A 26,344-nucleotide genomic window follows, 5' to 3' on the forward strand; every position below is an offset into this window, starting at 1 on the left:
AGTGAAGATCTTATCTTTTTGGCCGGAATCCAGCTTGTTCTTCACCAAGCTTTTCTTCCACAATTCTTCTCAACCGTTTCTCAAGTATACTTGCATAGATCTTGCCAGGAACACTCAGTAGGGAAATACCTCTGTAATTCTCACATTCAGTTTTATTTCCCTTTTTATATATGGGTACTATGAGAGCTCTACTCCAATCATCGGGAATTCGTCCCTCTGTCCAGGCTTTCTGAACTATGCAGTGCAGCCACTGTAAGACTCTTATACCACCATACTTCAGCATTTCTGGTCGAATATCATCTACTCCTGCTGCCTTTCCACATTTCAAGCCTTTGATGGCTTTTTCTACTTCAAGTATGGATATATATTCCTGACTGCATGCCTGTTGAGTGTTTTTTACCATTGTACTGTCATCACTGCTTGTTTCATTTAGCAGTTTTTCAAAGTAATTACTCCATACTTCAAGGATATCTTTTTCTCCTGTTTTCATGTCACCTTTATCAACTCTAAATCCTTTTACAGCACTCTTTCCTCCATTTCTAAGCTTCTTCAACAACTACAGAATATCTTACCATCTTCTTGATATTTATGTTCTATGTTCTTGCCAAACTCCTCCCATGACTTTTGTTTAGCTAGTTTTACACAGTGTTTCGCTTTCTTACATTTGTCTCTGTATTCTCTAAGAGCAAAAGTTGACTTATTTGCCAGGAACTTTTGATGATTTCTTCTTTTCCTTCACTGCCTCTATAACTTCCTGTGTACATCATAGAGTCCTGATTTTTCTATCCATGCAGACAACTTCACCACATGCCTCTCTGGCTGAATCAATCAGGGTTTTCTTCAAGGCTTGCCACTGAATCTCCAAGGTTTGGTTCCTGTTCTCAAACTCTTTCATTTTTTCTTCAATAATCTTTCTATATGTTAGTCTACAGTTCACATCTGAGAGCTGCTCAAATTTTATTCGCCTTAAAACTTTCTTACATGTTATTCTTTTCAATATGAAATTCAATTTTATCCTGCTCAAGAGTAAATAGTGATCACTTCCAATTTCAAATCCTCTGCAGACTCTGGCATCCTGTACCAGGGAGAAAACATCACTATCAATAATAACATAGTGAATGGGACTTTTCTTATTCCTTGCCTCTTCTCTCTATGTGAATTTGTGCACATTTTCATGTTGGAACATGGTGTTAGTAATAACCAGTCCATGTCCTGAGCAGAAATCCAACAAATATTTGCCATTATTATTAGCTTTGCTCTTTTCTCCAAATTTTCCCAAAATATTTTTGTATGTCTCACAATCATTTCCTAATCTGCTATTTAGATCCCCAACAAGGACCAAATTTTCCTTTTTCATTTTGTCAGATGCTTTCTCTAAAGCATTAAAAAATTTCTCCACTTCTACCTTATTAGAATCTTCTGTGGGACCATAGGCACAAATAAGTCTCATTGTTCAGTTCCCTATTCTGATATTTGTCCGCATCACTCTACTTGAGACTGCCTGCCATTCTAGAAGATTAGCCTCGTATATAGTGTTGAATACAATGGCTGCTCCTTTTCCTTGATTGTCATTGCCTGAATATAACATTTTGTATTTATTGCTCAGAAAGATCTCACCAGTTTTTGTCTTTTTTGTTTCAGTTGTAATACTGTGAGGTTTGTTTGTTACTATATATAATCTTGTATCTTAAATGTTTCTTCAACTTAATATTCGTTTTCTCTCATTTCCCTTCTTTATTGTTCTACCATAATTATAATTTTTCTTGCCTGGGATCTCCAGATATTTATTTGATTGAAGACTGCACCTCTGAAAATCCCCTATAGGCAAAAGAAAGATTTTATATCCTAGTAGATCAATTAATCGCTTATCCTATTTCAGCCAAGGTTTGCAGTCATGGCAAAATTTACTCATAAATCACTACTAATCATTGGGGTTCCGCTATCAGGTCCGAGTTTATTTTTGAATCAGCGCATTGCAAAAAAGATTGAATCGAACAACTATTTTTTTATCAACAATAACTACAAGTTAAAATAAAATAAAATAAATGAATAAAAAAATAAAAGCAAGATTGATTTTTTTCCTCACAATGCAGTGAGTGGCAAAATTTGCCTGTTGAAGTGGTGAGTGTATCTAGGTGAATGTGGTTAAGAGATGGTATGACTGCTGGTGTGGGTGATGTATGCCATTCCTTGATAAGTCTTTGATTCCCTGGTGATGATGTTGACAATAATACTGATTGGCTGTCATGTCTTGTGGATGGTGAATGCACACAGAGTCCACAGAGGATACTGATATTTTATGAGCAAATATTTATAGAAAACAATTAATAAACAGTAGTAACAAACATTGTGAATGAAAGTTAGAGTTTTGGCATACAACCAACTGCAACTCAATTTTGAAAGTTATGGTGCAATATTTCAGGGATAACATGCAGTAAAAGTTTTTCTCTTTATATTGGACATACATGCCATATCCAAGAAAAGTTGGAAACCTATAATGCATTACTACCATGGGCAGAATTAAAGTTAGATAATCTGAGATAATCAAGAGGGTGACACGATATATGAAAATCTACTCTAAGTATCTTTAGGCTGTGATGAACATTTCCAATCTTTGCATTATTTTTCATTGTACATGTGTTTTGTATGTTTTCTGTCCTCTTTGCCTTGTCTTTGTATATATGTTTAGATGAATCAATAAACATTTTTGTTAATGTAAAATGTATCAAATCCTGTAGTTGCAATCAAGTTGGTGATCTAAATGGCAGAGCTGGTATGCTCATGAGTTTTTTCATGCAGCTATCTTACAACTGCACACTGGCAGGAGCAGGGGGGGGGGATGTTATGATACAAAACTATATAATGTGAACAGGATATGCACCAAGGTTATTACACAATAACATCAGTTTGTATGTAGTGATATCATAATCTTGGAAATGCCTTTTGCTATTTTATGATTATAATATGTACTTCAAACAGAAATGTTAGAAGTAAACTTGACACAGCTGTGTTATTTTACTACTAAATAAAATAACTCAGTACAGGCATTATAAAAATGCTTATGTAAGGATAATTACTATTACTTCAGAACAATCTACTGTAGTTCAGAATCACTAACTTGAAAAAAAAAAAATCCTTTTTTTATTAGTTTGCTTTTTTTTTAAATCAATATGGCAGTTTGAATTATGACCATTTTTAAAACAACCATAATTCAAATCGCTGTAAAAATAATGGGACAAGTAACTTCGAAATTAACTGAATCTTACTGGACTATCAGAGTCATAGTTGGGATCACGAACATCTCCATTCATATCTTCATCCTCTGCTAAGAGTTCAATACCAGGTTTTCCCCAAGTTCCTTTGCCACCAGCACCTCCTGCAAAAGAACAATGAAATTAAATTTTATATAACAAGAAATCAATAGAGAATATGATATCAAAAGTCTTAATTGCCAGCCTGGTTGGCAAATAAATAACATTTCTGTTCTCTAACAGATCTGAATCAATCTCACTGTGAATGTTTCTAAATTCCTCATTCAGCCTCACACTGAATGAAGTTTCACTGGTTTCAAACATTTGAAACATTGGTTTCAAACTGTGCAAGTTTGAAACCAATCTTGCTTATTGGATGCCTGAGGGCTTGAAAAATATCAGATAATCCAAAAACTTTAAATCCAGATATCATATTTGACCAATCAGAGTACTAATATAGTCCAGATTAATAACTTTTCTTGGGTGAAACCAACATAGAAAAAACAGTAGCATGTTAGTGCAGCAAACAAAGTTTGCACATGAAGTTTCTTCCCAACTAGGCTAATTTGTATGTAGAGGCTAAATGAACTTCACATGAACCACCTTAGTATCCCATAACACAAAGCACACATTATACACATAATGCATATAATGCTCTGCATTATGAGAAAGGCCACTACCCAGACTGGTTTTGACACCTTGAAGTCTCATCAGAGGAAGCCAAACCCAGCAGAGATACCTAGGTTGAAGTAATGCAGAAATCATATATTTCCCATATACAAGTGGTGCATATGGGAAATATACACCACTTGTATATGGCAAATATACACCTTATTATTAAAATACTCTGGATTAGAGCTAGATGGTTACCAAGTGAAAAAACTTTCTACATGAAGACTCACTGTAAGAGGAAACAACAATACATGATCCACTGTAACACTGTGCAATCCACTATCTGCCTTATTACATAGCATTTTGGTGTGTTAACTGAGTATGTCATGGCTGATTTTGTGGGGTGAAAAGCCCAAGTTTCTGAGAGGGAAAACTGCTTTCTCCACATGAGATAACTCACCTTCAACTGACAATGCCCATAAAAAACTTCCTGTCATTATAATGAGAATGGAACTTTCATCTTTTTCACTTGAAGAGCACACATCCCATCAGAATCAAACAGCTTTTCAAAAACTCAGAAATTATTATGCCAGGCTACTTAGGAAATAGACTACCAATAAGGGGACCATAAGGGGTATAGACAACCATAAGGGGACATTCACATAAATGTGAATGTCCCCTTATGGTTGTTGACTTCATAGAGAGTTCCCTACATACAAAATATCATAAGGTCATTTCCAATCCAACCTCCTCACTACTCTTATAAGCAATTCCTATCCATTTGTCAAAATTACAACCAAACTTACCTCAAAAATTAAAGACTGAAATTTAATAGTGGTTTTCACATCAACTTACTCTATACAACATTCTTTTGAATGACACCGGTGAATATCTGCCTTCTAATTTCCAGCTGATAGTATCAACCTTTTTAAGTTTGTTATGATACGGGAAATTTGGCTGGAATGGCCCATTATATAAACAAATTGAAGGAACTACCATGGGCTCACGACTCACCAAATTTAGCCAACTTTTATCTGGAGCATTCAGAAAAGAAAATGCCTTAAATCCCAAACCGTCTCTTTGGATCCGTTATGTGGATGATATTTTTGTCATCTGGAAGCACATAGTTCTTGCTATGTCTTTCTGCATATATTAATGATTACATCCTAGAATCACATTCAATCTAGAAAAAGAACTTTAACCTTTCTAGATGTTCTCGTTAAATAAGAAGCATATGACTCTCTCACCACATCCATATAATATAAACCTACTTTTTCTGCTTGCCATATTCATCAAATTGCATATCATCCTTCACAAAAATACAGTATTATAAAATCACTACTGTTAAGAACCAACATTTACAAGTTCTCACATTTACAGGTTCTTTACAAGCATCTCTTCAGCAAGCACTTTCTACTATCAGGCAAACCTCTGCTCTTAGTGGCTACAACTCAAAAATCATCAATAAAATATTATCCATTTTTCTATAAATTCCACAAGAAATAACTCCCATAGGATTTCTATCCAATATGTTATTATTACATATGGGCACCTCCATGGAGACTGCAGATTGTTTGTGAAAGGTCCATTTCAAAAACATTAATTATCAGCACCTGTATAATACCTGCCATATTTTGCCGTGAAATCATTCACTGACAAAGAATACACAACTGACTGGTAATCCATTCACTACTCTCTCCAAGCAAAAAAATCTAGTCCTCACTCCATTACTAATCACACACTTACTCAGTTTCCATGGATGACCTCTAGTTTTCATCACATTATTCATGTGGAAATATTTCCTTCACATCAATCCTATAACCCCCTCCCAAGCAACTTATGTCTCTGGCATCCCCCCCCCCAATCTGTAGATCAACCAGCTTCTGTAACCCACAAATATTCAATCTCTCCTCATATGGAGCATCACACAAACCTGCCAACATCTTGGTCACTCGCATGTGAATCCACTCCACCTCATCTCCAAGAAACCCAGGCAACGAGATCTGTGTGCAGTAATCCAGATGAGGCATTATAAAAGTCTGATAAAGAGGAATAATAACCTGCTTATCTCTGCATGGATGTTAAGGTGTTCTTCAATAACCCAGGTAATTCTGTGAGCTGTTTTAGCCACTTTTTGCAATATGTCAACTCCCTATCCGTCAACACTCCCAAATATCCGGCTTCGTCAATTTCCTAGAGTACATTTCCATCAATATGGTGCACAACTGGTAATCTTTTCACTGCAAAATGCATAACCTTACACTTTTCCACATTAAACTGACATAAATTCTTCTTTGTCCATACCGCCAGTCTATTTAAATCATCCTGTAAAATATCAACATTATCTTTATTGATTATCACTCCTGCTAATTTTGCATCATCTGTAAACAACTGAATATTTCTCCTTGGATCATTTCCTACATCATTTATGAACAAATTAAATAATAGTAACCCAAGTATAAACCATGTGGCATGCCACTAGTCCTTCTACAGCAGTGCTTCCCAAACTTCTGGATGTCAGGGCCCACTTTGGAAAAATTAAAATATTTTGTCCCCCCCCCCTCGAAAAAAAAATCATAATATAGACATATTATTATAATATTTATTATATTTATATTTATTTGCAATATTTATACACAGCAAATATTGCAAATAAAAACATAAAAGAAGCTTAATAACAATTTAATGTGATGAATGTCTTTCAATACTGCTACACAAAAAGTCAACATTAGGTGAAAAACTGCAATTCTTAGATTTCTGCTTTGAAATGAAACTTATATGAATAAGCATATACGCAGGAAGCAAAATTTGTGAACACACACCATGTGTGATTTTTTTTCCATATAATATAAAAAATAACAAAAAAGAAATAATAAATAATAAAAATTAAATACATTTCTTTTAAGAAAAAAACTTCTGTCAAATGCCTTTGTAAAGTCTAACAGTATCACCATGTAGCCTTATCTTTATCTAACTCAGCTGTCACTTTATTAAAAAAAAAAGTGAGTTACTGAAGCATAACCTAATCTTTAAAAGGCACATGTGGCATGACTATAAACAATAAATTACACGATAACCATAGTAATTAACTTTAATGAAATGAAAGTACAGATATTTCATACTAAAAATAACAGTATATCATCAGTGCATAGAAACAAGCAAATCAAAGAAACGAGAATACAGCAGTTGATAGTTTACCAATTAAAACCTGCACATGCTAGAAATTAATAGTTTTTAATAATATTATTAAAAATTGTTGCTGCATGCTAGAAATTAATATTAATAAATAATAATATTAAAAACTATTTTTGATGGTTACATAATTTTTAATAATATTATTTATTAATATTCATTTCTAGCACGTGGCAACAGTTTTTAATTGATAAACCACCAACTGCTGTATGTACCTTGTATTCCCATTTCACTGATCTGCTTGTTTCTACACACCGATGATGTACTGTTATTTTCAGTATGAAATATCTGTACTTTCATTTCATTCAAGTTAATTACTGTGGTTATCATGTAATTTATTGTTTGAAACATAGCCTACTCTTCACAAAGCCAGACTATCCACCATACAATATCTCATTCCTATCCACCCATTCCTGAATTTTGTCTTTAATCAACTTCTCCAATACTTGGACAACCACTGCTGAAATGCTAATTGGTTGATAATTTGCTACTTCGGTCTTGGAACCTCCTTATGCAATGGAATGATTTTCACCTCTTTCCATTCCCTTGGGACTCTACCTGAGCTGATACTCAGATTAAACAATCCAGTCAAAGGGACTACTGATTCCCTAGCACATTCTCATAATATACAAGGCTGATATCCCATCCAGATTCTATAATATCAGATGTATTGTATGCCCACACTTCGTAGAACCGACCTTGGCTTTGTGCCAAGAATAATCAATTCATGCTGAAGGGGTGAAAGAAATAAAGGATGCATGAATTGGCCACCAATTCATGGTGGCCAATTCATGCATCCTTTAAGAACTAGAATTTTCATAAAAGAAAAGCTAATTTTCCGACGTACAATAATAAACACTCATCCCACAAAATGAATTGATTACCCTAATATCGGAATGGATTCTCCTTCTTTTGACATGTGCAGAAGTGTCTAAGGGTCTCGCATCTGTGGGAACAGTACAATACCTCTACTTCCTCTATCCTTACTTCCACATTAATCCCCGTCATATCTCCACCTGAATGATGCACCCTTGCAAAATGATCACTCAATAAATCAACTAGTTCATGTGCTTCAGTCACTTCCCTACCTTCTTTAAAATCATTCTACCATTGTCATTCGTTCTTTTACTTGCTACATACTGAAAGAACTTTTTCAGATTACTCTTGCTCATTTGGTTAATCTCTTCTCATACTCTGATTTTGCCTTCCTTGCCATACCAGTCATTCTTCTGACCTATGCTTTATACTGCTCATGGGTTTGCTGATCACCTCTCTTTGAATCTGTTTCACATGCTTCTCTTTCTTTTTAACTCTGGCTTAATGCTGCAAGTCATGCATTTAATTCTCAGTTTATTAATTCTCTTAACTATGGGTATGCAGTCAGCTACTTGTTCCTTCAAACATCCCTTTATAACTTCCCATGCACTACTACCATCTTTTCTCTGAAGTATATCCTCCTATGGTACCACCCCAAGATTTTCTAAGTTTCTCATAGTAGCCAGCTTTGTAATTCCACAGAAAACTCTTCTTTTCTAAAAATTCCACATACTTATCTTCCTCCTAAGTCAAAATTGAATAGTCACTCTCACCGAATGGCAACAATATATTCATCTTAGTTATACACAAATCCTCAGATATAATTACAAGGTCCAGCACTCTGATCCATTACATGTTGCCTTAGGTAATTATTCCTAAGAAGCTGCATGAATTACCTTTCCTCCTTCCAATCTATATCCTTATAATTAAAGTCAGCCATAATAATTACCTGCCCTTCACTTATTGAATTTACTTACAGATACATATTATACATATCATCCATTGCATTCCCCAGCAGCCAACCAAATACTCTATCATGTTAGCTTGTATCTCACACAAAACAGTTTCAAATGCACTGCTTTCCTGTTCACTCTTTTAGGGGCTGCAACATATTAAAGGCAATTCTGGGCATGTGTCCCTTGACCTTAAGAAATTTCAAATTACAGCCACATACATCAATAAGCATATATTAATAGCCACATACACAACTAAATCAACCGACTTCCATAAAAATAAAATTCCTCCTTTGTTGATTCCTTGTCATCTATCAAATTCCAGTCTGTGCGGTTAGCCTAGTGGCTTTGTACTTCGCAACCATATGCCTGGGGAAGGAGTGTCCTAGGTTCGATTCCCGTTGCCGAAGTGAGGAGCTTAAGGATCTTCCTCAGCCATAGCCAAGTTAGCCGGTCTTGGGTGTGGACAGCAGGGTTTTTTCCCCCAGTTTATCTGGGGTTTTTCATCCCGCAAGCAGGCAAACCGGCCCTCTGAACACACACAGATCTACAGCCATAAATACTTAACCCCATGAGGGGGCTCAACTCGTCCCAATAGGGATGGGAGAGAAAAGGGAGGGAACTCCATACAAATAAATAAATACCAAATTCCAAGTGACTCTTCAACTTATCATATTTTGGAAAAACAAGCTGTTCCATTTTAAAATACATTTATGAACACTAATCTTATATCTAACTGATTAAATGTCAGAAATCCAGCTGGAGAGAAAATGGAATTAACAATAGCAGCAAAATTTCACATCATTCTTTAGAATGATGTGAAATTGCTACATAGAAGTGTCTTTAAATTCTAATGCATTTTCGAAGAAAGTATTGTGATTTTTCTTCATCCCATCCTAAATCTCAAAGATGGACTATCCATGCTCAAAATTTGGGATACTGTTATCAGCAGGTTTATCTTTTTTTTTTCTTTTTTTCAGGATCTTAACAGCATAATGGTTTATAACCTAGCATCCTCACAACCACAAATGGTTATATTCTCATTTTGTAAAATTGCAGACATTGTGTAAATGCAGTTGAAAACTAGAGTTTTGTTTGGAGAATAGTAAATGAGCAGAATGGGCTCAGTCAGTGAATATTTGAGAAAGGTATCATATGAATAATGATCGGTGTGGACCTTTCATGATGAGTTTTTGGACTCTGTGGAGTCCATATAATGATGATAATAATAATAATTGTACACCTACATACAAATACAACCCTTGCATAATTCTGTAACTTATATAGAGTATAAAATTTCACATGAATCCAATACTAAATGGTTAATTTAGTATGGGCAGATAGATTTTTTTTTTTTTTTTCAAAGAATATAGTTTTCAATAATAAAATGATAGACTAAGCAAATGTAGAGTGTTTATTTACAATTAATGTATGCAATAAAATAAAAAATAACACCATCAGCTTCGCTTCATTACACAATGCAGCCCAATCGTGTATCACACAGTGTGCAAATGTAAAACAAACTAATTTACTCTAACACCAGCCACTGCAGCTTATTGATATGTCTAATATCAAATGTTTTCTAATACCAATTATGCTGATATGACTAAGCAAACAAATGTAATAACCACAGTAATAAGTAAATATTTCATCCTAAATGCTGATATGGTATGTGTTTATGCAATTTGCAATTTTGCTGTAGTAGGTAGCAGAATACAGTGACATTTTCCAAATTGAACAATTCTGAGTTAGTTTTTTTCCAAAAACTGTGAGAAATATGAATGGCAGGAAAATGTTCCTAGCATACATATTTCATCTGAGCTTAATATGAACAAGAAGAGCAAAAGACCTAATCACCTGTAGCATGAATGATCTAACCTTTAGCCTAACCACAGCAGTAATATTAATGTATTGTAGGACGGCATCCTTTAATGGGTTGGATATTCACAAAAATAAAAAATAAAAATAAAAAAAGAAGAAAGCATTATTGTGGTAATATAACAGAGTGCTTATATAAGTATATGAGGACAATAATACTCAGCTATTTGAAATGAAATATCAATATGTGTTACATGTAGAGGGCTTCTATCAATACAATGCACATTTTTATCTAATGGAATTCTGTGGATCATGCCCAATGGCTGGAATTTTGAAACTAACTCAATGCCAACCATACTTCTACATTTTGTCTGTGATAAAGCTAAATCGATTCATAGTGTGTTAATGTTTACCATTTACATGTGCGTCAGAAATAAATCGTGTCACGGTGCCGTTTTTCAATTTTCAAAACAGTCGCAATGTCAACATGTGATATCTTTTATAAATTGGATCTCTGATCCTTTTTATTTTCAATGGTCATCTTACATGATGTAAAATACACCTTTGGACACAGACACAAGAAGTTTATAAAAAAATTATAAAATCAGATTTTCAATCTATTCTTGAAATAATTAATTATATATGAGGTGATTGTTTGAGTAAGAGCTGCTATAAAAGTTGTGAGCTACTAATATTATTAGTGTGTGGGATATTTTGCTTAAGCTTAATTACAAATTCGTTGTTATTAGACCTTAAAGTTGTAACTGGCAGAGGAAAGATGGCAGTGGCTTTTGTCATTGCATGACTTTAACTTGGACTTCAGTCGTTTCGTGAAGTGCAAGGTGTGCTACATGTATTCTTTTGATTACATAGATGATTTGTGGACATTTAGGGCAGATGGAAGGTGTGTATGTGTGAAGTGTGAGCTAAATGAGGATTTGATGAGTGTTTACATGAATTTGATGACAGAAAGTGTTAGTAGTGAGAATGTCATGGGCAGAACGAGTGCTTGTTCGAAAGAGAAGGATGGTGTGAAAGAAAGGCAAAAAATTGTTAAAAAATCATCGAAAAAGAAAACAAGTGATTTGAAAACCATAATGGATGGTAAAAGGATGAAAGTGAGGCAAATGTGGCAGAAGGCAATGAAATTGAGAGAATGAAAGAAACCAGAAATAGCGTGACGAAAGAATGAATGAAACCAGATAGCGAAAGTTGGGTGCATGGACCGAAAAAACAGAAACTCAAAAGGATAAATGAGAGTGAAAGTGTGAAGCTGGAGTAGAGAGTTCGAAAATTAGAAAGATTGAATGATAGAGAGAGAATGTGACATGAGATTCGAAAGTTGAATTGGGTTGGATGAGGCAAGAGATGAAATGGATGTGGAGTGAAATTAAGAAAATTCGGGTGAAAACGATTAAAACAAATGAAGTAGGTACAAAATAGTTAAAGACGAGCAAGTGGAGTTGTATGGCAACTCCATTATTAAAGGTGTGCTGGATGAGAGGATGCACAAGGTATGTTTTCCAGACAGTAAAATGAGTAAAATGATTGAGGCATTGGATATGAGGAGAGAGCGAGCAAAGGAATTGATGGTTTTAATAGGTATGAATGAGATGACAGAGGATAAAGAGCATGTCAGAATGAATATCAGGAGGCTGCTTAGATAGATAAAAGAGAATAGTGTGACAGGAAGGGTAGTAAGTGTGTTGCCTAGGTATGACTGTGGTGAGATGAGGCAGAGAGCAAGGATTATGAATGATATGTTGACTGAAATGTGTGAGGAGAGGGGAGTACAGTTTGTTAATATGTGGAATGAGTTTGAAGGATGAAGTGAACTATATAAGAGAGATGGACTGCATTTGAGTGGTTATGGGAGTCGCTTGGAGAGATTGCTGCTGGAAGGTAGAGAAGTGAATACACAGAATGAATCAGATCAAGTGAGAAGTGATGTCGAAGAGCAGGAGAGCAAGACAGGAGAGATTGAAGAAGCGAGTGACATGAGGATGGAAAATGAGAGAATGGGTGTGCAAAAGGAACAGGGAAACAGGGAGGCTCAGGGTGGATAGGGGTACATAGCATGAGAAAGGTGGATGCTCCAAGAGGATGTGAGAGCATGTGTAGACAGGAAAGGAATGGGATGACCTGGGATCAAGAGGAAACAGAATTGATGAGGGTTCTAAAATGAATAAGCAGAAAGGGAAATGGCCCCAGTCGAGCATGGAGAGATCAAATCGAATGAGTAGTATCAGTGGAACTGGCTGTAGATCTAGGAATGAGCTGTTGTGTTTGTATACTAATGCTAGAAGTGTAAGAAACAAGGCAGATGAAATGGTTGCATTAATTGAGTCTGTTCACCCCAAAATTGTTGGAATAAGTGAGACATGGTTAGATGAGGACGACATCCTGACAGGAATAGAGATGGAAGGGTATGATGTGTTTTGCGAGGATAGAAGAGGTAAAAAGGGAGGAGGGAGTTCTATTGATGATAGAGAAAGAGTTACGTCCACACAAAGTAGAGATGCAAGAGGGAAATAGTGCCAGTGGTTTTGAGGCAGTATAGTGTGAGATAGAGATGAATGGAATGAACTACTTGGTTGGATGTTGTTATAGACCAGGTAATGTGGATGGTAGTGACTATGAAATGTATAATTCCAATCAAATTAGTCAAGCAAATAAGAAAAGAGTGATATTATGGGAGATTTTAATTATGGCAATATGGATTGGAATGATGAGATAGCAACTGGAAGTAAAGAAAATGAGTTTCTTGAGTTTTTGAGGGATAACTACCTCAAACAGTAAGTAACAGAGGGCACACGAGGATTGAGGGGTCTTGGATTTGATCATCTCATCAGAGGATGTAATTATAAATGATGTCAAATAACCAACCAACTGGTGAGAATGACCATGAGGTGATTACCTGGGTGGTTGGCAGCAGTGTGAGGACCTCTATAAGAAAAGAATATATGTGGAACTACAAGGGAGGGGGGAGGGTGATTATGTAGAGCTCAGGAGACAGCTTGCGAGTGTAGCATCGAATGAGAAGTTAGCTGGAAAAGAGATCAATGCAGCTTGGGGAATTTTCAGAAACTATCTAGTACATTTAGATTCAATGTCTAAATGTATTCCAAGGGTGAGAAGATTGAATAAGGTAGGTGTGAAATGGATGAATAAAGAGATTAGGCATGTGATACAGAGGAAAAAAGGCATTATGGAGGCATCATAAGAGAAATGGAAATAACCAATTCCATGAGGACTACAAAGACCAGGCAAGGCAGGTACTTGGTTGGTGAGAGTAGCTAAAGTGAGGTATGAACAACAGTTAGCTAATGAAGCCAAAAAGAATCCTAAGGAGTTCTTTCGATATCTAGCCAGCAAAAGAAAGAAAGAATGATTATGGAAGGATGACAATGATTGGAGAAAATGATATAAAGACAGCTGTTGAGGAAAGTGTGGTAGAGATATTTAATGAACAGTTCATAAAGGTTTTTCAATCTTGTGAATGTGACTTCATGGAGGGATTGAGAGCAGTTGATGATGGGGAGGAGAGACTGACTGTAAGTGAGCAAGAGGTATATGGGGAGTTGAGCAAACCAGATGTAAATAAGGCTGTGGGACTTGATAATATATCACCATGTATTCTGAAAGAATGTGCCAGGGAGTTGACACCGGCTTTGACATATTTTTTTAATATGAGTCTTGCACTAGTTCAAGTTCCTAAGGAGTGGAAGGAGGGCAAGATTGTGCCACTTCATAAAGGAGGTGATAGAACTCAAGTCAAACTATAGGCCTATCTGTGTGTCAGGTGTTATAGTTAAGTTGTTGGAGAAGCTTGAGAACTAGGATCCAGAGTTGGGTTGACAACAATGGTATTATCTTTGATGGACAGCATGGATTTGCTAAAGGGAGGTCATGTTTTAGTAATCTACTTACTTATTACAATAAGGTGACTGCTTCCTTGGACAGAGGAGAAGGATACACAGTAATATACTTAGATTTTGCAAAGGCTTTTGATAGATTATTGCATTGGATTGGAGACTGGTTATCTGAAGGTATCAACAAGTTGTGTATGGGGGGAGTGATATCCAGAAAAAAGGAAAGTCGCTAGTGGTGTGCCGCAGGGATCTGTTTTAGGGCCATTACTGTTAAACTTGTATATTAATGATATTGGTGAAGATTTGGATGGAGATATTCAGTTGTTTGCAGATGATGCAAAGTTGGGATGAACCATGAAGAGAGTAGAGAAGGTGCTGTGGCCTTACAAGAAGACTTGAATAAATTGAGTGATTGGGAATGGGGATGCGAGCTCAATGTTGCAAAATGTCATCATCATCATCAAATTCCTGCCATGTATCCTCAAGGGGTGTACAGGATATGATAGTACTACATGAAAAAAAATTACATCATTACTAACTTCCTATCTACAATTTTCCTCGAAATCAGTCTGTTACTTGTCAAGACTCCGACATTATCAGATCTGATATTTCTATTGTCTAAGTCACTTTGTACCATATCAATTCCACCTATAATCTTGGTCTTCTTCAGGGTCATTTTGCTGCTAACCTGGCAGAGAACACTTGTTTTGCTAATCTTTCTTCGCCCATTCTGTTAATGTGACCATACCACCTGAGATTAGCTCCGCTAACGCATTCCTGGATGCTGACAATGTCAAGTTCTTTCCTAATATCCTCGTTTTTAATATGATATTGCCATTGATGCCATCTGTTTATGCCTATAATCTTTCTCAGGACTCTCATATCTGCGGTCTCTAGTCTTTGGTCAAATGTTTTACTTCTCACCCAGCTCTCAGATCCATAAGTTAAAACTGGTTTGACCACTGTCTTGTATACAGCTAATTTAGTGTTCCTACTAATTTCTCTCTTATTCCATATGAATTTATTCAATTGACTTCCCACCATACCAGCTTTGCTGATTCTGTTGTCTATTTCTATATTTAATTTACCATCTTCACTAAAAATCGTGCCTAATTAGCTGAAATGTTTTACTTGTTCCACAGGTTTTCCATTCACAACACAGTTGCCATTTTCAATGATTCTACCTATTTTCATTGTCTTTGTCTTTTTATTGCTGACCTTCATACCATATCTATTATAACAGTTGTTCAAGTTATTCAATTTAGTCACAGAATCTTGCAGACTTGAAGCGGATTTATTTAGAAGTATAACATCGTCCGCGTAAAGCAAAGAGCTGATATTAACATCTCCAATTTTGATATCATGTTTAATATCACTTTCCTTCATAATGCGATCCATATAGATAATGAATAACAGAGGGGATAATGTACATCCTTGTCTCACACCAGATTTAACATTAAACCATCTTCCTGTACTTCCTTCAATTCTAACTGCTGACTTACAACTCAAATAAAGACTAAGTATTGCTTGATATATTGAATAGCTTCTCTCTTGGCACCTTGTCATATGCCTTTTCCAAATCTACAAAACTTAAATACAGATCTTTGTTATATTCCCATGCTTTCTCAACTATTTGTTGTAAAGTGAAGATCTGAACCTGACAGCCTCTATTTGGCCTGAATCCAACTTGTTCTTCAAGCTTTTCTTCCACAATTCTTCTCAATCGTTTCTCAAGTATACTTGCATATATCTTGCCAGGAACACTCAGTAGGGAAATACCTCTGTAATTCTCACATTCAGTTTTATTCCCCTTTTTATATATAGGTACTATGAGAGCTCCCAATCATCAGGAATTCTTCCTTCTGTCCAGGCTTTCTGAACTATGCAGTGCAGCCACTGTAAGACTTTTATACCACCATACTTCAGCATTTCTGGTCGAATATCATCTACTCCTCCTGCTGCCTTTCCACATTTTAAGCATTTGATGGCTTTTTCTACTTCAAGTATGGATATATATTCCTGACTGCATGCCTGGTCAGTGTTTTTTACCACTGTGCTGCCATCACTGCTTGTTTCATTTAGCAGTTTTTCAAAGTAATTACTCCATACTTCGAGGATATCTTTTTCGTCTGTTTTCATGTCACCTTTATCATCTCCAACTCCTTTTACAGCACTCTTTCCTCCATTCCTAAGCTTCTTCAACAACCTCCAGAATATTTTGCCACCTTTTTGATATTTATTTTCTATATTCTTGCCAAAGTCCTCCCATGACTTTTGTTTAGCTGGTTTTACACAGTGTTTAGTATTCTTGCATTTGTCTCGGTATTCATTTATCTCGGTATTTGTCTCGGAAAGAGCACAAGCTGACTTATTTGACAGGAACTTTTGATATGATTTCTTCTTTTCCTTCACTGCCTCTTTAACTTCCTGTGTCCACCAAGGAGTTCTGATTTTTCTATCCTTGCAGACTACCTCACCACATGCCTCTCTGGCTGAATCAATCAGGGTTTTCTTCAATGCGTGCCACTGAATCTCCAAAGTTTGTTTCCTGTTCTCAACCTCTTTAATTTTTTCTTCAATAATCTTTGTGTATTTTAGTCTACAGTTCACAGGCATTCTGAGAGCTGCTCAACTTTTATTTGCTTTAAAACTTTCTTACATGTTATTCTTTTCAATATGAAATTCAATTTTATCCTGCTCAAGACTAAATAGTGATCACTTCCAATTTCAAATCCTCTGTACACTATGCTGTCCTGCACTAGGGAGAAAACATCACTATCAACAACAACATAGTCAATGAGACTTTTCTTATTCCTTGCCTCTTCTCTCCATGTGAATTTGTGTGCATTTTTATGTTGGAACATTGTGTTAGTAATAACCAGTCCATGTCCTGAGCAGAAATCCAACAGATATTTGCCATTATTATTAGCTTTACTCTTTTCTCCAAATTTTCCCAAAATATTTTTGTATGTCTCACAATCATTTCCTACTCTGCTATTAAGATCCCCAACAAGGACCAACTTTTCTTTCTTCATTGTGTCAGTTGCTTTTTCTAAAGCCTCAAAAAATTCTTCCACTTCTACCTTAGTAGAACCTTCTGTGAGACCATAGGCACAAATAAGTCTCATTGTCCAGTTCCCCATCCTCATTTATTTGCCCACATTACTCTACTTGAGACTGACTGCCATTCAAGAAGATTAGCCTCGTATTAATGTTGAATACTGGCTACTCCTTCTTTTGCTTGATTGTCATTGCCTGAATATAACATTTTGTATTTATTGCTCAGAAAGATCTCACCAGTTTTTTGTCTTTTTTGTTTCAGTCACCCCTATTATGTCGTTCGGGTACTTATCTAATTCCTCAGCTAGCTCCATTTCTTTGCCATTCAGGCTTCTTATGTTGATAGTACCGATCTTTAACTCTGGTGATGTTGAGTTAGGGGTGTGTTTTCAGATTTGTTCCAGTAGCTGACTTTTCGCTGTTCGCCATGGTTCCCTGGCGAAAACAACGGGGGCCTTGTTTAACTGGGCGACTCCCCAGCCAGCATGAAATTTTGTCATGTTGTACCATCATTTTTTATTTTGGTTTAACCAATAAGAATACAATTTGGTCGGCTAAATCCCAAATTGCCAATCCATCCTCATTCGTTCAGTATCCAAGTGTACCCAACAGGGTGCACCACGAGAAGGTGAGGATTGGACATCAGGTCAGAAGCCCTGGTCGGTTCTCCGCATTCCTTTAAAGGCTATGTGCAGGTCTCCTCTCAGTTATACAGCTTTGACACTTAAGCGCCCCGATTGCAAAATGTAAGGTTTTAAAATTTGGAAAACAAAGATGGGATGCAGAATTTATGCTTGGTGAGGATATGTTGTCGGAGGTAGAGGAAATAAGAGATCTGGGGGTGATAGTGGATAAGGATCTGAAATTTAGTGGACACATAACCAAAATTGTGAAGACAACACAAAGGCTTCTGGGAATGATGCAGAGAACACCGACTTGTAGAAGTAGAGAGATTCTTGTTCCATTGTATAAGGCTTTGATTAGGCCACACATGGACTATTGTGCCCAGATTTGGCCACCTGGTTTTCAGAAGGATGAAGAGATGTCGGAAAGGGTCCAGAAGTGACTGACTAAGGTAGTTTCTAATAGTTTCTAACCTCTGGAATGTTGAGTATGAGGAAAGATTGAAAAGATGAAACTTGCAGTCTTGGTGGACAGTAGGAAGAGGGGAGATATGATAGAGAACTATAAGTTAGTAAGGGGTTGTTATAGGCTCAATGCTAGAGAGGTTCTGCAGAAAATAGTGGGAAATCAGGGGAGAACCAGAGGTCATCTCTGGAAACTGTGTAAAGAGGGTGTGAGTAGGGAAGTGAGAAGCAGGGTTTTTCATGCAGAGTTGTGAATGATTTGCCTGAGAGTGTGGTGTCTGCAGAGAATTTGTGTGTGTTTAATGTATGGTATGATGAGCTGTGTGTATTATAAAAGGACCTCCCAGATGAGTCTGACTCCATGGGGGTCTTGGGTAATAATAATAATAATTACAATAAGGTGACAGCAGCATTGGATGTGGGAGATGAATACACAGTAGTCTACTTAGACTTTGCAAAGGCTTTTGATAAATTACCACATGATAAGTGGATAGTCAAACTATAGCAGATGGGGTTGGATATTAGACTTGTGCACTGGATTGGAGATTGGCTGTCTGGTAGGTATCAACAAGTTGTGCATGGGGAAGTAATATCCCAGGTGAGGAAAGTCACTAGTGATGTGCCTTGGGGGGCCTGTTTTAGGGGCTGTTGCTGTTTAACCTGTATGTTAATGATATTGGGGAAGATTTGAATGGGTATATTCAGTTCTTTGCAGATGATTCAAATTTAGGATGAACTATGAGGAGTAGAGCAGATGTTGTGGCCCTACAAGGACTTGAATAGACTGATTGAATGTGCATGGGAGGGGGATGACTGATTGAGTGGGGGATGCCAGTTCAATGTTGCAAAATGTAAGGTTTTAAAATTTGAAAAACAAAAATGGGATGTGGAATTTACTCTTGGTAAGGGATATATTGTTGAAGGTGGAGGAAATAAAAGTTCTTGGGGTAATGGTGGAAAAGGATCTAAACTTTGGAGGACATATTGCCAAAATCGTGAGGACAACACAACAAATTCTGGCAATGATATGGAGGACACCGACTTGTAGAAGTAAGGAGATTCTGGTTCCATTGTATAATGCTCTGATTAGGCCACATATGGACTACTGTGCACAGATTTGGTCACCTGGTTTTCAAAAGGATGAAGAGATGTTGGAGAAGGTCGGGAGGCAATTGACCAAAATAGTTTCTGATCTCTGGAATGCTGAATAAGAAGAAAGGTTGAGACAATGCAATTTTCAGAGTCTAGTGGATAGGAGGAAGAAGGGTGATATGATAGAGACGTACAAGTTGGTAAGGGGTTGTTACAGGATCAACGTTGAAAAGGTTTTTCATAAAATGGTAGGAGATTGGGATAGAACAAGTCGTCATCCATGGAAGCAGTATAAGGAGGGTGTGAGCAACAGAGCGAGAAGCAGGTGTTTTACATGGAGAACTGTGAATGATTGGAATGCACTGCCTGAGAGCATGGTTCAGCAGTTAGCCAAGTAGCTATGCGCTTCGCAACCATATGCCTGGGAAAGAAGTGTCCTGGGTTCGATTCTTGTCGCCGACGTGAGGAGCTTAAGGATCTTTCTCAGACATAGCCAAGTTAGCTGATCTTGGGCGTGGACAGCAAGGTTTTTCTCCCTAGTTTATCTGGGGTTTTTCCTCCTGCAAGCAGACAAACTGGCACCGTGAACACACATACAGATTACAGTCAGGAATACTTGAGTCCCAGCCATAGGCCTGATTCGTCAGCTATGCCAGTCCTGAGCCCGGATAAAATTTGGGATGATTGAGATGGTGCCGTACTTCCCCATAAAAAAAAAAAAGGGGGGGGGCTCATGGCCATTATATCATCATATGCTATAAATAAGAGCATGGTATCTACAGAGAATTGGAATACGTTTAAGGCACAGTATAATGAGTGCATGTATGACTGTGTGTATGACAAAAGTCTGCGACTCCATGGGGTCTTAGGATAATAATAATAATTTCTCAATAAACTTCTCACGTCTATGTGTTCAAATATCTTTTTTGCTATCCAGTAAGAGACTCTAAAAAAAAGTCAAAAAATTGCAGGATGATGTATACCTTTGGTTATGTGTTTTCCCTACATACTTTGAAAATATGCTTCATATTTTATCCTTAAGTGGAAACACACCTTGATGACTCTCCCTGGCCAAAAGATCAGTCACAGCAGTCCATAAAATTAACCATCCAGGTCTACGAACCAAAATCCTTTAGACCTCTGTGGGAAAAGATGCAACATCTGCTGTACCAGACAAGTGCAAATACAATGCATTGCTTGGTCACATTTTGGATGCTGCAGCCTCTATAAGGTTCAGTCCTAATGAACTAATACAAGCTATAAAAGCCATATACAAAATGAGCTACATGGATTACTTTACCCCTTAACTCATTAGTAGTACTAATGTACAGATTTCTGTGAGTGAGATACACACACACATGCACAAATTGTAATTCAAGTATAACCACTCTGCCAGAAGTATCTTAAGAAGTACTGGTCTTCTTACGTTTTACCTGAAAACTCCATAGCCATTTTCTGTTTTTGTTATTTATATGCATCATTGCTATTTGGTATCAGATCCATGTTAATATGAAGGTGTTTATATATATATATAAAGACCTCTGCCCTATGCTTGACTCAATCAACAGTCAAGAGACTCACTGCAGGCAGACCCACTCCGACACAAACACAGCTAATCATACTATGACTTAAATGCATTCATTGTCTCTGCACTAAGTACACTTTCAGGCAATGCATTCAACCATTCTCCAAGCAAAAAACTTACTCCTTACACCCTCCTTATACAGATTCCAGGGATGGCCTCTTTTCCCCTCCTGTTTCCAGCCATTTTATGAAAAATCTCATCCATGTTAATATCTCTTAGCAATTTATGTTTCAATCATGTCTCTAATTCCCCTCCTCCTTCTATCCACTAGGCCCTACAATTTTCATATTCTCAATCTGTGCTCATACTCAACATTCCAGAGACCTGAAATAGACTTAGTCAATAGACTCTAAACCCTCACCAACAACTCTTCATCCATTTGAAAATGAGGTGACCAAATCTGTGCAATCCATATGCAGTGTGATCAAAGCTTTGTACAATGTAATCATAACATCCTCGCTTCTACATGCCAGTGTTTTCTGCATCCATGTCACATCCACTGTGCTAACCTCACAATTTTAGCAAAATTGTCCATGAAATTTTAGGTCCCTATCTACCATCAACCCCAGATGTTTTATCTCCTCCATTTCCTCTAAGATATCCCACCAACTTTATACTCTGAATCCCATCTCTGCTTCCCAAAATTTAAACCTTACATTTTGCTACATTTAACTGGGAGCCCCCACTTATTCCAGTCCTCTTGCGAGGCTACGGCATCAGTTCAACTCCTCATAGCTCTCTCCAACTTCGCATCATCTACAAACAACTATATATCACCATTCAAGTATTTTCCAATATCATTTACATATAAATTAAACAACAATGGGCCTCAAAACAGACTCCTGAGGCACATCACTAGTCGGTTTCCTCTTCTCAGATATCATTCCCCCTCCATACACAACTTCTTAATACCTATAAGACAGCTAATCTCCAATCCAATGCACTAATCTAACATCCAATCACATCTGCTCAAATTTAATTACTAGCATGTGTCAATCTATCAAAGCTTTGAAAAATTTTAAATATATTACTGTGTATGAAATCCCTTGTCCAACTCATTTGATATTTTGTTATAATAAGTAAGCAGAAACATGATCTTCCTTTAGCAAACATGTGCTGCCCATCAAAGAGCATTTTGCTGCTCTCAACCAAGTTCTGAATCCTGGTCCTAACCAGCATCTCTAAGACTCAAGTTAAAGCTGTTGTTAACTTTCTGGAACATTCCCTCAAGACAAGTAACGATATATATAATCAAGTCCTTTAGGCTTACTGGCATCAAGTTTACACAATTCCTCATATACCTCCTGGTTCACTCACCATTCATGGCTCTTCCTCCTTCCCACTGCTCTCAAGTTCTGCATTATGTTACATTAAGGTATTTCAAGGATGGAATACCTTAATGAAGTGTTCACTTAACATCTCTACTATATTCTTCTCAGTGATTATCATTTTACCATTATCACTGACCAACATCAACCTTCCATAATCATTCTTCCTTCTACTGACCACATATCGAAAAACCTCTCGGATTTCTTTTGGCCTCATACTATGCTGCACATACTTAGACTTACCATAAAAATTTTTTTTTATCAAACCGAGACATTTTTGAGAGTTTGCTCAAAACAGAAAGTAAAGCTTTCTGTGCTAAGTACTTATGATTCAAAAGGCTAAATAACAGAGTGGTTAACAAAAAAACAACATTTCGTAGTAATAATTTTTAATTACTCTTAACTGAACATAACTTCTTATTTAAAAATTATTTATATTTATCACTAGCGTGAACTTTCTTTAAAAATTCTTTGTTATTTTTAATCGCGTCGAAAAATTCACTACAATTTAGTTCACTATTAAGTTTGCAATGCAATACAGCTTTTACTGTTGATTCAGCCGTTCTACCTCTTTCTTCAGACCATATGTTATTGATTATTGAGAATATCCTTTCAACAGGTGAAGATGTGCCTGGCAGGCTGAAAAATGTATTCTATAATTTGGACAAGATTGGGCAATGAGATGTTCTTTTCTTTGAAATGACTGAATAGTTGTATCCATTTTTCTTCGCAACTTGTATTTTTCAAAATGTCATAGTTACCGGACCAAAAAGCTTTTGCAATCACCACTTCATCAAACAGTTCATCCATGTTTATTGCATTATTTACAAGAGTTTCATTAATTTTTTCACCTGAAGCTTCAACTTCCGACCAAGTTAATTCATTGTTGTTTATCCAAGTAAAAGATTCTGCTCCACCAAAACTGTTTTCTCAAAGCTCAACGTAAGAAAGACATCGGTCATAAAATTTTGTAAACTCTTGTAGTATTGTATTAATATTAATACTTCCATTATTTTCCAGTATTCTAAAAAGCTTTTTTGCTTCTTGAGGTATAAATTTATTATCATGCCTTTCCTCAAGATTTGTTTTTCATTTTCTAAGTTCAATGACAATATCTGTTGCACTCGCTTTTGTACTTTCCATAATCAAGATAAATTTGGTAAACAATTTGAGTTGCCCGTGCACAAACACATTTCACCACAATCATTATCAAAGAACTGTTTTATCATCACTGGACAGTGTTCTTGTGAAATAAAATATAATTTCAGTTCCTCATAGATTTCAAGTATTCTGTCAATAGCTGGAAGTAGCAAAAGAAAACGGGTGTTGCCATGTTGAAGAACCTTTTTATACTCTACATCTACAAATTCACAGAACGCTTTTAGTTGAGTGACTCGAACCATATAAATGTGGAAATATTTATAAATTTTGACTACTAAAGCTTCTATTTCAATAGGTAGAACATCAACTGCAGTTTGAAGACAGTTGTGAACGATGTGAGCACTGCAACCAATGCCCACAATATTTCTTCCTAGTTCCTTCTTCAATCGACTGTAAATATTGTTTTCTCCTCTCAGTTTTACACCCCCAAAATTGGTATTGCAGTTATCTCCACAAAATCCAATAATTTTTTTGATATATTATATGAGTTTTCATAACTGACATTAAATGGTTTGTCAGTATTTCTGCAGTTTCACAGGGAACTGATTGAAAGTCTAAAAGTTTAACTTTTACTCTACAATCTGGTGCAAAATACCACACAACACATGGCACAGTTTTGATTTCTTTCCTGTTGGAAGAATCAATTGATATCGTCGCAAAATTTGTTTTGTTTAAATCTTCACAAAGTTGCTGAAACAACAGTGGCTCAATCACATTAACAATGACAGCTTCACATTTTGTTCTACCCAGTCTAAACTTTGTTTCAAAAAGCTTTGATATCAATTTAGATGAACAATCGGCAGACTTAAAGCTGAGATTGTGAATAGCAACATGAAATGCAAAAGTTGCTTCTTTAGCAGCTATTAAAAATTCTTTGTCACTTGGATCGGCACCTTTAAAATATGACAATATCTTTGAGGAAGTTCCTGCCACTGCTAGACTAGCCTTATGCTTTGCACATGTCAAGTGATTTTTTATATCCGAACGCCAACCATGAGCCACAGAAAATTCTGAACAGCACTGTTCACATTTCACTTCGTCAATATGACCACAAACTTTTTTCAAAAACGGATAATCCTTTTTTAATTCATCTGTAAACACACAGTTTCTTTTTTGCATTTTGGGATTAAATTAATTTAATGAAGTAAAAAAAATCACAAACAACATGCCAAAAAGAAACACCGACTCGCAATCAAACTCGACTAAGATTGCACATGCTCAACAATGACTTGTGACGCAAAGTACAGGCTAGAGTCAAAGTGGGTTATTCGTGTTGGCTAATCGCCATTTACCGAGGCTGCACTTTTTTGCATATTCGTGTATATTCTGGACTTTAAAATTTTTACCAAATAACCGGGACAAAATGGCCGGGACGCCAGGATCATACCTTCAAACCGGGACATATGGTAAGCCTACACACACACACACACACACACACACACTACACTACACTTTTACTTACTAAGTGCATCACCTTTCTTGCTTGCTCTTTTTTACTCCTCATGCAAATGAACCACTCATTTGTCTTCCTTCAAACTGAATGCTTCACTTCTTCATTCATCCTTTTCACACCTACCTTATTGGACTTCCTGACCTCAGGAATGCATTCAGACATTGCATCTGTCAGATAGTTCCTGAACAGGTCCCAAGAAGCACTGATCTCCTTTCTATCCAATTCCTCATTCCATGATATAACTACAAGCTGTTTCCTGAGTTTGTCATAATCACCAGCCTTAGAGTTCCACATATATCCCTTTTTCACAGAAATGGAGAGCCCACATGCTATTATTTTTGTTATAGCCTAGGTATCTCTGAATTATAGTTCTATCCCACAGAGGGTAAGGACAGTCCTTTACATAAAAGGTTGCTCCAAGACAGAAGTAGCCAACTACAGACCAATTAACATATCAGGAGTCATTGGTCAAGTATTGGAAAAGTTGGTTAAAGGTAAAATCCAAGAGCGAGTGGATAGGGATGATTCCATAGTGGGAAGGCTTTGTAAAGGGTAGGTCCTGTCTTAGTGATTTATTCACATTCATAATAAAGTGAATGGGATAAAGGAAATGGCTATACCATGATTCTGCTAGACTTTGCAAAGGCATTTGACAGAATACCACATGGAAAACTATTACAAAAATTAGACAAATGGGAATGGACATGAAGCTAGTAACGTGGATATGGGAGTGGCTGACAGACATCAGAGAGTAGTACAGTATATGGTGGAGTGGAATCTAGGAAAATGAAGGTGACCAGTGGAGTACCTTGGGGTTCTGTACTAGGCCCAGTACTTTTTAATTTGTATATCAATGATATAGGGAAAGATTTAAAGAGGGATATTCAGTTGTTTGCTAATAATGCAAAACTGGGGAGAGCAATAGTTGATAAACGTGATGTAAACATCCTGCAGGATGATTTAAATAAATTGGTATTGTGGGCAAAGCAAAATGATTATCAATTTAATGTTACAAAACACAAGGTTATGTACTTTAGGTTCAAAAGGTTATATACTGTGTATC

The 26,344-nt window shown here is 36.6% G+C and overlaps 1 protein-coding gene across 2 annotated transcripts in view; it reads right to left on the minus strand.

The window, feature by feature from the left end:
* The window catches only part of LOC150106800 (programmed cell death protein 4-like), a 244,041-nt gene that overhangs the window by 211,960 nt on the left and 5,737 nt on the right, over positions 1 to 26,344 (minus strand). For both annotated transcript variants that reach the window (XM_090392713.1, XM_090392712.1), the window contains exon 2: positions 3,267 to 3,376. In XM_090392713.1, coding sequence (XP_090248839.1) covers positions 3,267 to 3,376 — 110 coding nt within the window. The remainder of the gene's footprint in view (positions 1 to 3,266; positions 3,377 to 26,344) is intronic.

Source organism: Typopeltis vanoorti, chromosome 5, assembly GCF_054136105.1.
Source record: "Typopeltis vanoorti isolate ZY-2024b chromosome 5, IOZ_Tvanoo_1.0, whole genome shotgun sequence".
Taxonomy (NCBI): domain Eukaryota; kingdom Metazoa; phylum Arthropoda; class Arachnida; order Uropygi; family Thelyphonidae; genus Typopeltis; species Typopeltis vanoorti.